This window comes from Nicotiana tabacum, chromosome 1 (genome assembly GCF_000715075.1).
Source record: "Nicotiana tabacum cultivar K326 chromosome 1, ASM71507v2, whole genome shotgun sequence".
Taxonomy (NCBI): domain Eukaryota; kingdom Viridiplantae; phylum Streptophyta; class Magnoliopsida; order Solanales; family Solanaceae; genus Nicotiana; species Nicotiana tabacum.
The window spans coordinates 195262258-195275710 of record NC_134080.1 but is presented as its reverse complement, the minus strand read 5'-3'; the positions used below and the strand labels follow the sequence as shown (position 1 = coordinate 195275710).

Sequence of the window (13453 nt, the reverse complement as noted above, 5' to 3'; positions counted from 1 at the left end):
CTGCATATATGTAACTGTAATGTCAAAAGTGATCTTTAATTTCTTAAGTTTCGTGGCTAATAAAAAATATTTCCTCTTTTTCAATTTAGATGATTTAGTTTGCTTTAGCACAAAGTTTAAGCAAAAAGAAAAGACTTTTGAAACATATAATGTTAAAAGCTTAAGGGGCAAAAACTTTGGAGTCATAACATTTATGTGAATATAATAGTTTTTTATTAAGAGTAAAATGAAAAATTTAAAGTTAAATTGTTTCCAAATATAAAAACATGTCATTTTTTTTAACAGAGTAATAAGAAACTTGTTTTAAATTGAAACAGAGGGAGTAGTAATACTCCGTACAATAAAATAAGATTAAAAATAGTTCAGTTATACTCTCCAACAGTCAACTATAGTTCCATTTGCTCCTCTATATAAACCAACCAATACCTCTTTCATTTATACACCAACAACAAATATAGTTCCTTCCATTTCTCTCTCTATCTCTATCATATAAAAATCTTCCCTCCCAACTCCAAAAAAAATCATGAGAACAGACATAGAAAGCCTTTGGGTTTTTGCTTTAGCTTCAAAATGCAAATCTTTCACCTCCTTAAACTCAATCATTTTTCCACTTTTTCTTCTTCTCATTTGGCTAATTATGAACCTAATTTACTGGTCTTACTCTGGTGGTCCTGCTTGGGGCAAAAACAAATTGAAAAATAATTCTTCTTTGGTGTCAAAACCAATTCCAGGTCCAAAAGGGTTTCCTATAATAGGAAGTATGAACCTTATGGTTGGTTTAGCACACCACAAAATATTAGCCAAAGCAGAAAATTTACAAGCCAAACGTTTAATGTCATTTAGCCTTGGTGAAACCAGAGTTATTGTTACATGTAATCCAGATGTAGCAAAAGAAATACTCAACAGTTCAGTTTTTGTTGATCGTCCAGTTAAAGAATCAGCCTATAAACTAATGTTTAATAGAGCAATTGGTTTTGCTTCTTATGGTGTTTATTGGAGAACACTTAGAAAAATTTCAGCTGCTCATCTTTTTTCTCCTAAGCAAATTATTGCCTCTGAAAAACCAAGGTCCCAAATTGCAAAACAATTAGTTACTATGTTTAAAAACAGTCCAAATGACATTTTACGTGTTAGAGATGGCTTAAAATTGGCTTCTTTAAATAATATGATGTCTTGTGTTTTTGGAAAATTTTATAATCTTGATTCTTGTAATATGGAGACTGATGAATTGATAAAATTGGTAGATGAAGGGTATGAATTATTGGGTATGCTTAATTGGTCTGACCATTTATCTTGGTTATCTGAATTTGATCCACAGAAAATTAAACAGAGGTGTTCAGAGATTGTGCCAAAAGTGAATAAATTTGTGAGAAGGATTATTGATGAACATAAGGCTCAATCTGGTGAAAATCATCGTGATTTTGTGGATGTTTTGCTATCTCTTCAAGGTTCAGAGAGTTTATCAGAATCTGATATGATTGCAGTACTTTGGGTAAGCAAATAGCAATAACAAATAATCTCTTCGTGTCAATTAACTCGGAGTTTAAGAAAAAAAAAACTTTTTAAAATTTATGATCTAAAACAATCTATATATGTGTAACTTTGAATTATCTCAAATTGTAAAATTAAAGTTATATTCTTTCTAAATTTAGAAAATGATCACTATTTTTTAAACTGAATAAAAAGGAAATAGGTTCATTCTATTTTTGAAACCCAGGGAATAGAAAACAAAACGAACATAACTAACCAGTTCTTTTTCTTCTTAAATGACTAGTCCTTTTCGAGAATTTTTGCTCCTTAATATCTTTTGGCTATTCCGTCTTATTTGATGTGACACACTCTTTTTTAGTTTGTTTCTCTTTTAAATTTCGTGAGCAATTAAGATCACATAAAATTGGGCAAAGGAATATCTCTAGCTTTCTAACTTTAATATTACTCTCTCCGATTCACTTTAAATAATTTTTTGGCCTTTTTTTTTTTCTGTGGGTCATAATATTTGACTTTATCCGATATCAAAAATGAATTATCTTTTTTTCTTCATAGTTGCTCTTGAAATAAAGAGTCTTGAAGTATATGTTATATTTTCAATAGATAAATTAAAAAGATAATAAAAGTCAATATGATCAATTTCATTGTCAATTAATGTCAAAAGTTAAACTTCTTAATATATGTAAAAATATCCAAAAAATCGATTAAAGTAAACCGAACAAAATAGTATAATAGGTGGTTAAGGGGTCACAATCAACAACAATTACAGAGTTCAATTATATGATTTTTTTTAAAAACTCTTATATGTCTTAGGTCAATGCAGGCAGTATCACACTTGGAATCAGCACGTTTATGATTTCATGATCACAATTGGATTGGAAGCAACTACCTCTTCTATTTCTATTCTTTTTTAATCGGGACCATGGCGCATTTGCTCTTCGATTTCTCTATTTTTATTTAAATACGTAAAAAATATCTAATATGTCCAAAATGCAATTTTTTTTTTTGCTTATGGAGATTTATAGAAGAATAACGAACCATAATCGAATTAGGCTGCAACTAGTTATCTATCTTCTTTTACCCTATCGGAGTAGGGGTAAGGTCTGCGTACACACTTTATTGGGTCATTATTGTTGTTGTTCTAGTTATCTATCTTTTTTTTTTCTTGGATATTAGTTTGCACGTTTTATGTGTAATTACATTTTACTAATTTTCACATCACAAGTGAATAAATATTGAAGTTTACTTTTATGTGTCGTATTTGCAGGAAATGATATTTAGGGGGACTGACACTGTAACAGTATTGCTAGAGTGGATACTAGCACGAATGGTGCTTCATCCGGACGTTCAGTCAAAAGTCCAAGACGAGATAGACAGAATCGTCGATAAATCAGGAGTCATAACTGAATCCGACCTAACAGAGATGATACATTTACCCGCGGTAGTAAAAGAAGTACTCAGGTTACACCCTCCTGGTCCACTATTGTCATGGTCCCGCCTTTCGATAACGGACACCACCGTAGATGGTTATCACGTGCCAGCTGGAACCACGGCTATGGTGAACATGTGGGCCATCACGAGGGATGCAGAAGTTTGGACCGACCCTCTTATGTTTAAGCCCGAAAGGTTCGTGATCAAAGCCCATACTAATGTTGATTTCTCGGTGTTAGGGTCTGACCTAAGATTGGCACCATTTGGGTCCGGAAGGCGATCTTGTCCCGGAAAAACACTAGGCTTGACCACAATCACTTTTTGGGTTGCAACGCTTTTGCACGAATTCGAGTTTGGGCCCAGTAGCAGCGTTGACTTGTCTGAGGTATTGAAGCTCTCTTGTGAAATGGCCCACCCACTTATGGTCAAGATCCGATCCAGACGTGCTACATCAAATTAAATGTGCTGCAATATTTTATTTTATTTTATTTTTAAAAAAAGACAGTTCCTCTTTGTATTCGCTTACTGTTTGGTCATCTTAATGTTTGATTGTAACGCTTCTTTTTTTTTTCTTCCTCTTTTTTACTTTGCATTGATGTTTAGTTGGTTTGGGTTTTGCTTGTACAAATGATGGTTTAGTTAATACTATAAATTTCAGCTATTGTAAATATCATATTATCGTTCTCTCTTTTCTCGGTAGTATACTATATGTTCATTGATGTTTGTGGCGCACAAGCATAATGAAGGATCTTCTCGAGAATTGCCCAATTATTTATATAGTTAATAATTTTAAGAGACAAAAAACCTACTCCCTATGTTTAAAAAAGATTAGCATTATTTCATTATTAGTCCGTTTTAAAAAGATTGATACCTTCCAAATTTTTTTAATAGGAAGCACTTATAACCACGTAAATGCTATTACAAGTTTTAGACCATAAATTTCAAAAGTTTTACAGCCATACAAATGTTATGGCTTATTTAAGATTACATATCTCACAAGTCTTTCTTTTTTATGATAATTTATGTTAAGTCAAACTATGATAATCTATTTAAAATGGAGGAAGTATTAGCAATTATTAAAATGATTTACTCTTCCTCCGTTTTATTTCTTTATCAATTTGGTTAAAAAAGAATAATACTTTTCTATATTTGAAAATAATTTTATTTTAAACTTCTTATTTTATCTTTAATGACTTGATTTTATAACCACATAAATCTCATGACATATTTCTTGAACTTTTTGACCGGCCAAATTATGCCACATAAAATAAAATGGTCAGACAAGGAGAAAATCTGTTCTAAACAAGCTTATATGTCTGCAGGAGATTCCCATTTTGTCACTTAGAAACTAAAAATTGACTGCCGTTACAAATGTATTGAATATTGCTGATAGATAGACTGGATTTGAACAAAAATATTTATTTCAGCTACATGTTTAAAAGAACCGTACATAGAATATAAAAGATTCATTATGTTTTTCTGCCTAATAATAAGTAAGCATAATGAATAACCTAAAGAAAATTTTCAATGTTGATCAATTATGAGAATTAGAATATTAATTAGAGAACATCAGATGACGTTGGTATGCTCTATGTATTAAGTCTGTCAAAATACTAGTTTTGGATTTATGTCCATATCACGACCCCGAATTTCTACCTTCGGGACTGTGATGACGCATAACATTTCACTTGCTAAGCAAACCAACGTTAGAAAACCGTTAAGTCAATGTTCATTCAATTTCAATAAATAAAGTCGATTAAGACAAAATGAATTAAAATTGAGTGTGTAATAACATAAATGCCCAATATCTACTACAATACGGATCTGGAGTCACAACTCACGAGCTTATATAATTTACAACAAATAGAGTCTGAAAGAAATACAACTGTTTTAAAGAAAAGAAACAGTGAAATAAGAAAAAAATAGAAGGGGACTTCAAGGTCTGCAAACGTAGCAGATCTACCTCGAGTCTCTGAATGAGCAAATCCAAGATATTCCAACTCACGGACAACTAGGGCCGGTACAAAAATCTGCACAAGAAGTGCAGAGTATAGTATGAGTACAACCGACCCCGTGTACTCGTAAGTGTCGAGCCTAATCTCACGAAGTATTGACGAGGCTATGACAAGACACCTACATAATAAACCTGTGCAGATAACATCATATGTATAAACCTGTGCAGATAACAGCATATGTACAAGATAACGACAAATAAAAACTAAACATGGAGTATTGGGAGGGGACATGCTAAGGGGGATACATGATACGAGAAATACAATGGAAATGATAACCAGAATAGTCGATATGCCTTTAACTAGTAAAAACAATTAAGCACAATGAAGAAAATTGCACGGCATCACCCTCTGTGCTTTTACTCTCAACCTCACAATGAAATAATGATAACACACGGCATCACCCTTCGTGCTTTTACTCTTACTCACAGTATAGATCAATAGATACGACACGACATCACCCTTCGTGAATTAACTCTCATAACATGGCACGACATTACCCTTCGTGCATTAACACTCACAATACGACACGAGATCACCCTTCGTGCATTAATACTCACAATATGGCACGACATCACTCTTCGTGCATTAACACTCTTCCTTACCACATAACAATGAACAAGTAATAACAGGGAGATACAAGAACAAGTCTTACTTCAACAATGGGTCCACTGTATCAATCTCAACTTTGGAATCAATACTCAATTATTACGAAAATCCATAAATACGGTAGAAACAATGAATTGAACAAATAATTAGTCTAAGCATGGATAACATGATCAAAGAAAGCAATAATTGCAAAGGACAAGTCTCACCTGCATGTTATAACCCGACAACAATGCATAAGTACTCGTCACCTCATATATACGTTGTACTCAACATCTAAACATGTAGCAAATAGGCAAACAAGTCATAATCCCTCTAGTCAAGGTTAACCACGATACATACCTTGCTCCAAAGGATCAATTCAAAGATTAACCACGACTTTGCCTCTTAAACAAGCCTCCGAACCAATCGAATCTCGCAAATTACCAACCAAACGAATCAAATTAAGCCTTAGGAACTACCCAAGATTGCAAAGAATTTAATTTAGGTCATTATTGTAAAAGTCAACAAAAGTCAACTCCCGTGCTCGCTTGGTCCAAACCTAAAATTCGGAACAAAACGCGATTACTCATTCACCTCCGAGCCCGGTTATGTAATTTGTTTTGGAATCCGACCTCAATTTGAGGTCTACTCCCCAATTTTACCAAAATCTCTAATTCTACCCAAACTCCCAATTTTTACAATGAAAATAGTAGATTTTAGGTTGAAATCTTAGGAAAAGTAGTGAAAGATTGAAAAAAAATAGATTAGGATCACTTACCAATGATTTGGGGTAGATGAGCTCTTTGAAAAATGGCCTCTAGAATTTTCTAGTTTTGAAAATTTGAATAATGAACAAAAATCCCGTCTAACTCTCATTTTGATCAGGCGCAGATGTTGCATTTGCGACCCGGGTTTCACAAATGCGAACCACGCAAATGCGAAGAATTAATCGAAAATGTGAAGCCCTTCACATCTCTGCTTTCATCGCAAATGTGAACAATGATCTCCCGCAAATGCGACCCTTTGGATCGCAATTGCGATCACTGTGTCCCCTGACCCACTTTGCAAATGTGAAGTTTTGTTCGCAAATGCGAACTTGAGGTGCTCCAGCTGCTCTTCGCAAAAGCAATGAGTTGCTCGCAAATACAAACCCATAAGAGGATGCAAATGCAAAGCTAGACCTCGCAATTGCGAGGTCTGAGGCCTGCACCAAAAACTGAAGCTCACCAGTAATGCTCTAAGTCAAATTTCACTCCGTAGCCTATCTGAAACTCACCGGAGCCCTCAGGGCTCTAAACAAAATATGCGCACAAGTTTATAAATATCATACAAACTTGCTCGTGTGATCAAATCGCCAAAATAATACCTAGAACTATGAATCAGACACCAAAATCGAATGAAATTTTCAAGAAACTCTAGAATTGCTATATTAACATCCGGACGTCCGAATCACGTCAACCCAACTCTGTTTCTCACCAAATTCGACAGGCAAGTCATAAATATCATATTGGACCTATACCGAGTTCCGAAACCAAAATACGGACCCGATATCCAAAAATTCAAACATTGATCAAACATTTCAATGTTATTAAGCTTTTAACTTTCAAATTTCAACAAAGTGCAATATCTCAGGCTAGGGACTTCCGAATTCGATTTTGGGCATACACCTAAGTCCCAAATCACGATACGGACACATCGGGATCATCAAAATACAAATCTAGATAGGTTTGCTCAAAGTCAACTCAAATTTCATATTTTCTCAGTTTTTAACATAAAAGCTTTCTGAAAACACGCCCGGACTGCGACGCAAATCGAGGAGGGCTAAAATAAGGTATTTAAGGCTTCAAAGCGTAGAATTAGGTTCTAAACATAAGATGACCTATCAGGTCATCACATTCTTCACCTCTAAAATAACCATTCGTCCTCAAACAGACATAGAAAAGTACTTGGACTGGTGAAAAGGTGGGGATATCTACTCCGCATGTCCGACTCGGACTCCCAAGTAGCTGCCTTGACAGGCTGACCTCTCCACTGCACTCGAACTAAAGGATAACTTTTCAACCTCAACTGACTAACCTGCTGGGCTAGAATAGCCACCGGCTCTTACTCATAAGTCAAATCCTTATCCAACTCGACAGAGCTAAAATCTAACATGTGGGACGGATCGCCGTGATACTTCCGGGGCATATACACATGGAATACCGGATGAATTGCTGATAAACTAGGTGGCAATGCGAGCTTGTAAGCCACCTCACCCACTCTCGGAAGAATCTCAAAAGGCTCGATATACTTAGGGCTCAACTTGCCCTTCTTTCCGAATCTCATCACACCCTTCATGGGTGATACCTGGGGCAACAATCTCTCTCCGACCATGAGTGCAACATCATGAACTCTATGATCGTCATAACTCTTCTGCCTAGACTGAGCTGTGCGAAGTCGATCCTGGATAATCTTGACATTATCTAAGGCATCCTGTACCAAATTTGTACCCAACAACCGAGCCTCCCTTGACTCGAACCATCCAACCGGTGATCGGCACTGCCTACCGTATAATGCCTCATAGAGAGCCATCTGAATGCTCGATTGGTAGTTGTTGTTGTAGGCAAACTCCGCAAGTGGCAAGAGCTGATCCCTGTAAGCACGTGATTTTTGCCCTATATGAGAATTACTCCCAAAAATTTCAAAATAAAATGACTTTCCTTGGTGTACAATTTTGTGATATTTTTGGATAATTATTTGTATTTGTCCGTGCGTGTTTATTTGTTAAATTAATAAAAAAAATACAAAAATATATCGCATTTTGCATGTAGGATTTAATTCTACAATTTGTTAGTAATTGAGTTTGTTTACAAAAAATGAAAATTACAAAAATAGGCATCTTTTGCATTTTTAGCATTTAATGTCCAAATATACAATTTTATGCTTAATTACTACTTAATTGTGCGTTAATTATTATTGGGAGTTAATTTGCGCTTTTATAACTTACTTAGTTCTTAATAATAATTTAAGTACTTTTAGAATTTAGTTTTAGAAAAATAAAAGAAGAAAAGAGGGCAAAAATACAAAGAAAAATCGGATTGGGCCACTTCTTCAATATCAAACCACAGGCCCAAATAATTGCCCAACCTTCCCCATGACCCGGTCCACTTCAAATCGGGTCGACCCGGTCCGCCCCATTAACCCCAAAATGACCTAACCCTTCCTATTCTTTATTTTTCATTTTTTCAAAAAACCCTAAAAAGACAAAACTCATCCCCCCACCTTACCTTCTTCTTCTCCTTCTCCTTCACCTCTACAAGACCAGCTCCCATGGCTGCCCAGCAACCATCCTCCAAACAGACCCCTCACGTCTTCATCTTCTCTGCCCAAACGACAACCACCACGATAGTCTATCGCCCATGGACTGCCCGTTGCCTCCGCCTTCTTCGAACCAGCGACGACCCCTCCGTCGAACACCTTCGTTGTTTCTTCTTCTTCGTCCAGCATCCATGGACGCCTACTTCATCTTCATGGCTGCCTGCATCGTCCGAACAAACCCCCATCGCTACTGCCTCTTCTTCGTCGTCAACCCGTCGTCCATGGCTGCACTGTTTCTTCTCCACCAAACTCGCGCTGCTGCTCCATTCTTATTTTCCTCCATTGATGTTGTGTCAACCAGCTGCTTCTGCCCGCTGCTTCATCGACCTCCGTCCAAGTGACCAGCTACAGCTGCTCCAACTTCTGCCTCGTCGACTCAGCATGGACATGGCTGCCTCGTCCAGCTTCACTACGTTGACACAGCCATGAACGACCAGTGTCGTCATTTGTTCGAAGCTTTGGTTCGTCGAAACAGTCCATACATATTTCGTTTTGATCCGGTTAGTAGATTTTGAGTTTTATTTTGTCCGTATTTTGTTTTGATATTCTCGGATCTAAAAATCGATAAATGTTCGATCCTTGTTTTGTTCATGTCTGTCGTTTGAATTAATTTTTTAGTTTGTTCATGTGTTTTGTTAATTTAATTTTCAGATTCAAATGGGAATTTAATTAGTTGCTTTTCATGTTTATTTCATGTTAATTTTATTCATTTTTGTTAAAAAGGAATGTTTAGTTTAATGTTTGTTAGATTCAAATTGAAATTTAATTAATTATTTCTTCAATTTGTTTCATGTGTTTTATGTATTTTCAGAAATTGTTAACGTTGTTTAAATCATTTGAATCTATCGTGTTTGTTGTTTAAAATGGATTTAATTCATGTTCATCTTTGTTTGAAGTTCATTTTTAATCCAGTGATTTAATGTGAGTTTATGTTTTTGGTTTTTGATTTGTTGATTTAGTTAGAATCATGTATTGCATTTGTTAATATTGTTGTTTCCCTGCTCATCCATTTTTGGTCTAAGTTAACCAGGATTGGTCCCCAATATGGTTAATTTATTCACATTAATTTGATGTTGTTCATCTGTGCTCATATGATTTATTGTTGAAGTTGTTGAGAAGTTGGTCATATCGGCTTATTTTGGTTTAAGTTTGATTAATTGTTTGTTTAGAGCCGATGGGGTTAGTTTGGTAAATTGCAGTACGTTCAGGGGTAAATTGGTAATTGCAATAAGGTCGGAGGGGTAGTTTGGTAATTGAACATTTTGAATAATTCTTTACGTTAAGCATGGGGGACAAAATATAATGGGGTGTGGGTGATATAGTTGTTTAATATAAATGGGGGACAAGACATAATGTAGTGGAGGGGAATATTGCAATTGTTTATGTTAGGCATGTGGGACAAGATATATTGGGTTGAGGTTGATGTATTTATTTAATGTAGTGGGGGACAAAGCATGCCATGAGGGAATATGTGGGGTTGGGGATTCAAGACTAGGATCTTGTTATAAATAGAGTCATTTGACACATTCTTAAAAAAGGGGGAACATTAAAAGAAAAGACTAGACTTGAGAGAAAAAAACTTAGACTAAAACTTGAAAGATTATTGAGGATTATTTTGAGAGAGGAACACATTCTGAAAATCTGAAGAGAGTGCGATAGAGTTTTAAAAAGAGAACAAAAACAAAGTGAGAAACGAGTTTAGTTTCAGGTTTTAATAAACGCGTGGGTTGTTGCTGTTTAGTTGGTTTACAAACTTTGGGTTTGTTCTATTTGAGTTGTTCGGTTTTTCTTCAAAGTTTTCTGTGCCTTGAATCTGATTCGAATTGCTGCCGTTGGGTTGCTGTTGTTGCTGTGTATTTACACTACTACTGCTTCTACTGATCTTCATCTTCTTTCCTTTCTTTCCAAATACCAGGTACACAAACTGATACACTGGTTCATTTTGTAAGCCACTCGAAGCATGAATGCAAAAAAAGAGAAAGATTTGAAGTTGTAATTTAATGTAGCCTTTTCTTTCTTTTCTGTCTGTATGTAGAATATTCTATGCATTGCCATGCAAACTCCTTAAACAACTCACTTTTGGAACTTAACCATAATAACTCGAAAGTATGTAAATAAAGTAGGACCTTATCTTCATTTATTTTAGAAAACAAAAAAAAAAATAGAAAATGTAGTCGTGCTAAAATTATCCTTTAAAAAATAATGAGACGAGCCTCACCAAATAAAAATGCAAATTGCGGGGCCCTCAATAATTGATCATAATAAATACTTAGAATTTGGGATGGACTGTTTAGTGAATTTCACTGCCTTTCCCAAAGATAATAACGCGTTAGACTCTTTAGGCGCGACTTAATTAAATTACATTCTTAAATTCGGGTGCGCATTTATGTGACCCAAATTCAAATCTCAACGGAAATGTGTTAACAACTACGGGTGCATTGATTGTGACGTGGTTCGAGATGCATTTTCACGACGTTGCAATTCTATAAAAAAAATAAATGATAAAAGCGGTTTAAACTTAATAAAAGCACATAAGTCACAACATGTATTTAAATCAGATATTTAGCCATTATAATAATTTAAGCGACCGTGCTAGAACCACGGGATTCGAGGGTGCCTAACACCTTCCCTCGGGTCAACAGAATTCCTTACTTAGAATTTCTGGTTCGCATACTTCATTTGGAAAGTCGAAAATTTCCTCGATTTGGGATTCAAGATAAACTGGTGACTTGGGACACCAAAAGCCAAACCTTTCCCAAGTGGGGACTCTGAATTAAATAAATAATCCCATTTCGAATATTGTCACTTAAATTGGAAAAACTCCCTCGCGCATCTTACCCGTCGGGGCGGGCCCGCAAAAAGGAGGTGTGACAGCTCTGGCGACTCCGCTGGGGATTTTTCAGAACCCAGAACCTCCGGTTCAGGGTTCAAGAATTCGAGCTTAGAATAATTGTTATATTTGGCTTTATTATCTGATATTTATTACATGTTTTGACATAACGTGCTAAATGTTGTCTTTTACCGCTTTGATATTATCTGAAATGTATATAAACTGTGTCGAACCCTTCTCTCTTCACCTCCGGGGATGTGCTTACTGGTTGAGACTCCCTATTCTGTTAGTGTCAATACCTGAAATAAGAAAGAGGCCGGACAAGTTACGAAGCCGGATGGCCTTTTGGTTCCCGGTAAGTTGCCCCCTCCTCGACTCGAGTTGTCCGCTCGGGTACACAGTCTAGAACATATACCCAGGTTATAAACCTAGTATAACGAAACCTCATGCCGGATCCCTAGTAGGAACGTTTATTTGCATCATGTTGCATTCGACCTAGGGGACTCAACACAGGGGTTGGGTCCGTCTAGGACAGGCAACCTGAAATGAAAAGACCATCCTGCTGCATCCCGTTTGTTTTACGCATTTATTTGCTTCAGTTCTGCATGCTGACCGGTTTCTAAAAAAAAAACTTTTTTTTAAAAAAATAAAAATAAAAAAATAAAAAAATAGCAGCGTAGGGAGATAATTACTTATTTTTGGAAAAAATAAAACCAATGTCCAAGTAATGTCGAAACCTAGCCGGAGCTTTCTTAAAAAAAAAAAGAAAAAAAGAAAAAATGAAAACAAAGTTTGTCTTTTAGTTTGATTTATTAAAAAAAAAGTCATATATAAAAAAAAAAATTCTTTTAATCACTTTTAAAATCCAAAAAATATATATATATTTATTTAAAAGTAAAAAAAAAAAAGGAAAATTCAAAATTCAAAAAATATTGTTTCTTTTGTAGTATCTCTTTTATAAGTTCAGACTAATAGTCCAAGTACTTCCTTAAAAGATTTTCGAAATTTCAAAAAAAAATGAAAAGAAGTTAAAATTCAAAGAAAAATTATTTTTTTTAGTCATCGTCTCTTTTTAAAAAATAATAATAAAAAAAAATAAAAAAAAATCGAAATCAAAAAAATATTTTCTCCTTTTCTTTGTAAGTATTTTATTCAGAAAAAAAAAGGTTAGTTTATTTCCTCTACGCCCGTAGACCGAACTACGCGGGTCTGATTCTCACCAGATGTGAGATACGTAGGCAAACCTCATCGGTTTCGACCCCAATTTTCAAAAAAAAAATCCAAAAAAAAAAATATTTTTTCATTAGTTTCTTCTTTAGAAATCTTTCCTTAGAAAACTCAAAAAAAAAGAAGTTTTCAAAACAAAAAAAAAAGGTAGTTTCCTTCTTTTCATACGGAAAAAAGAAATAAAAGAAAAAAATAATAATAGTAAAAGAAATAAAAATCAAAATCCAAAATACGGGTTTCCTTTATTTTGAAGTATTTTTCCAAAAAATCAAAAAAAAAAAAAATCAGAAAAAATCAGAAGAAAAAGAGAATCAATATATATATATTCGTTCTGTTAAAGACTTTCCTTCTTTAAAAGTCTTTCTTTCGTAAATGTCATGGAACTAAAAAATTTAAAGTCCAAAAATATTTTCATTTTTCTTTTAGAAGTATGAAAAAAAAAAACTCGAAAATCCAAAGAAAATATTTTCTTTCTTATTTAGAAAAGAGAGTACAAATGAAAATTCAAACGAAAATATAT

At 34.8% G+C, this 13453-nt stretch overlaps 1 protein-coding gene across 1 annotated transcript; it reads left to right on the top strand.

Moving 5' to 3' along the window:
- Window positions 1-441: 441 nt before the first annotated feature.
- LOC107800618 (cytochrome P450 78A6) lies at window positions 442-3589 on the top strand. Its single transcript, XM_016623821.2, has 2 exons — window positions 442-1492; window positions 2756-3589. Exons 1-2 carry the CDS (start codon window positions 524-526, stop codon window positions 3377-3379), a joined length of 1593 nt encoding a protein of 530 aa, XP_016479307.1. The 5' UTR covers window positions 442-523; the 3' UTR covers window positions 3380-3589.
- The last annotated feature ends 9864 nt before the right edge of the window (window positions 3590-13453 follow it).

Bases quoted from the DNA above. Each gene is read 5' to 3' on its own strand.
- LOC107800618 (XM_016623821.2), top strand. From the start codon at position 524: ATGAGAACAGACATAGAAAGCCTTTGGGTTTTTGCTTTAGCTTCAAAA. The intron at 1,493-2,755 runs GTAAGCAAATAG...TCGTATTTGCAG, and splicing joins ATATGATTGCAGTACTTTGG to GAAATGATATTTAGGGGGAC.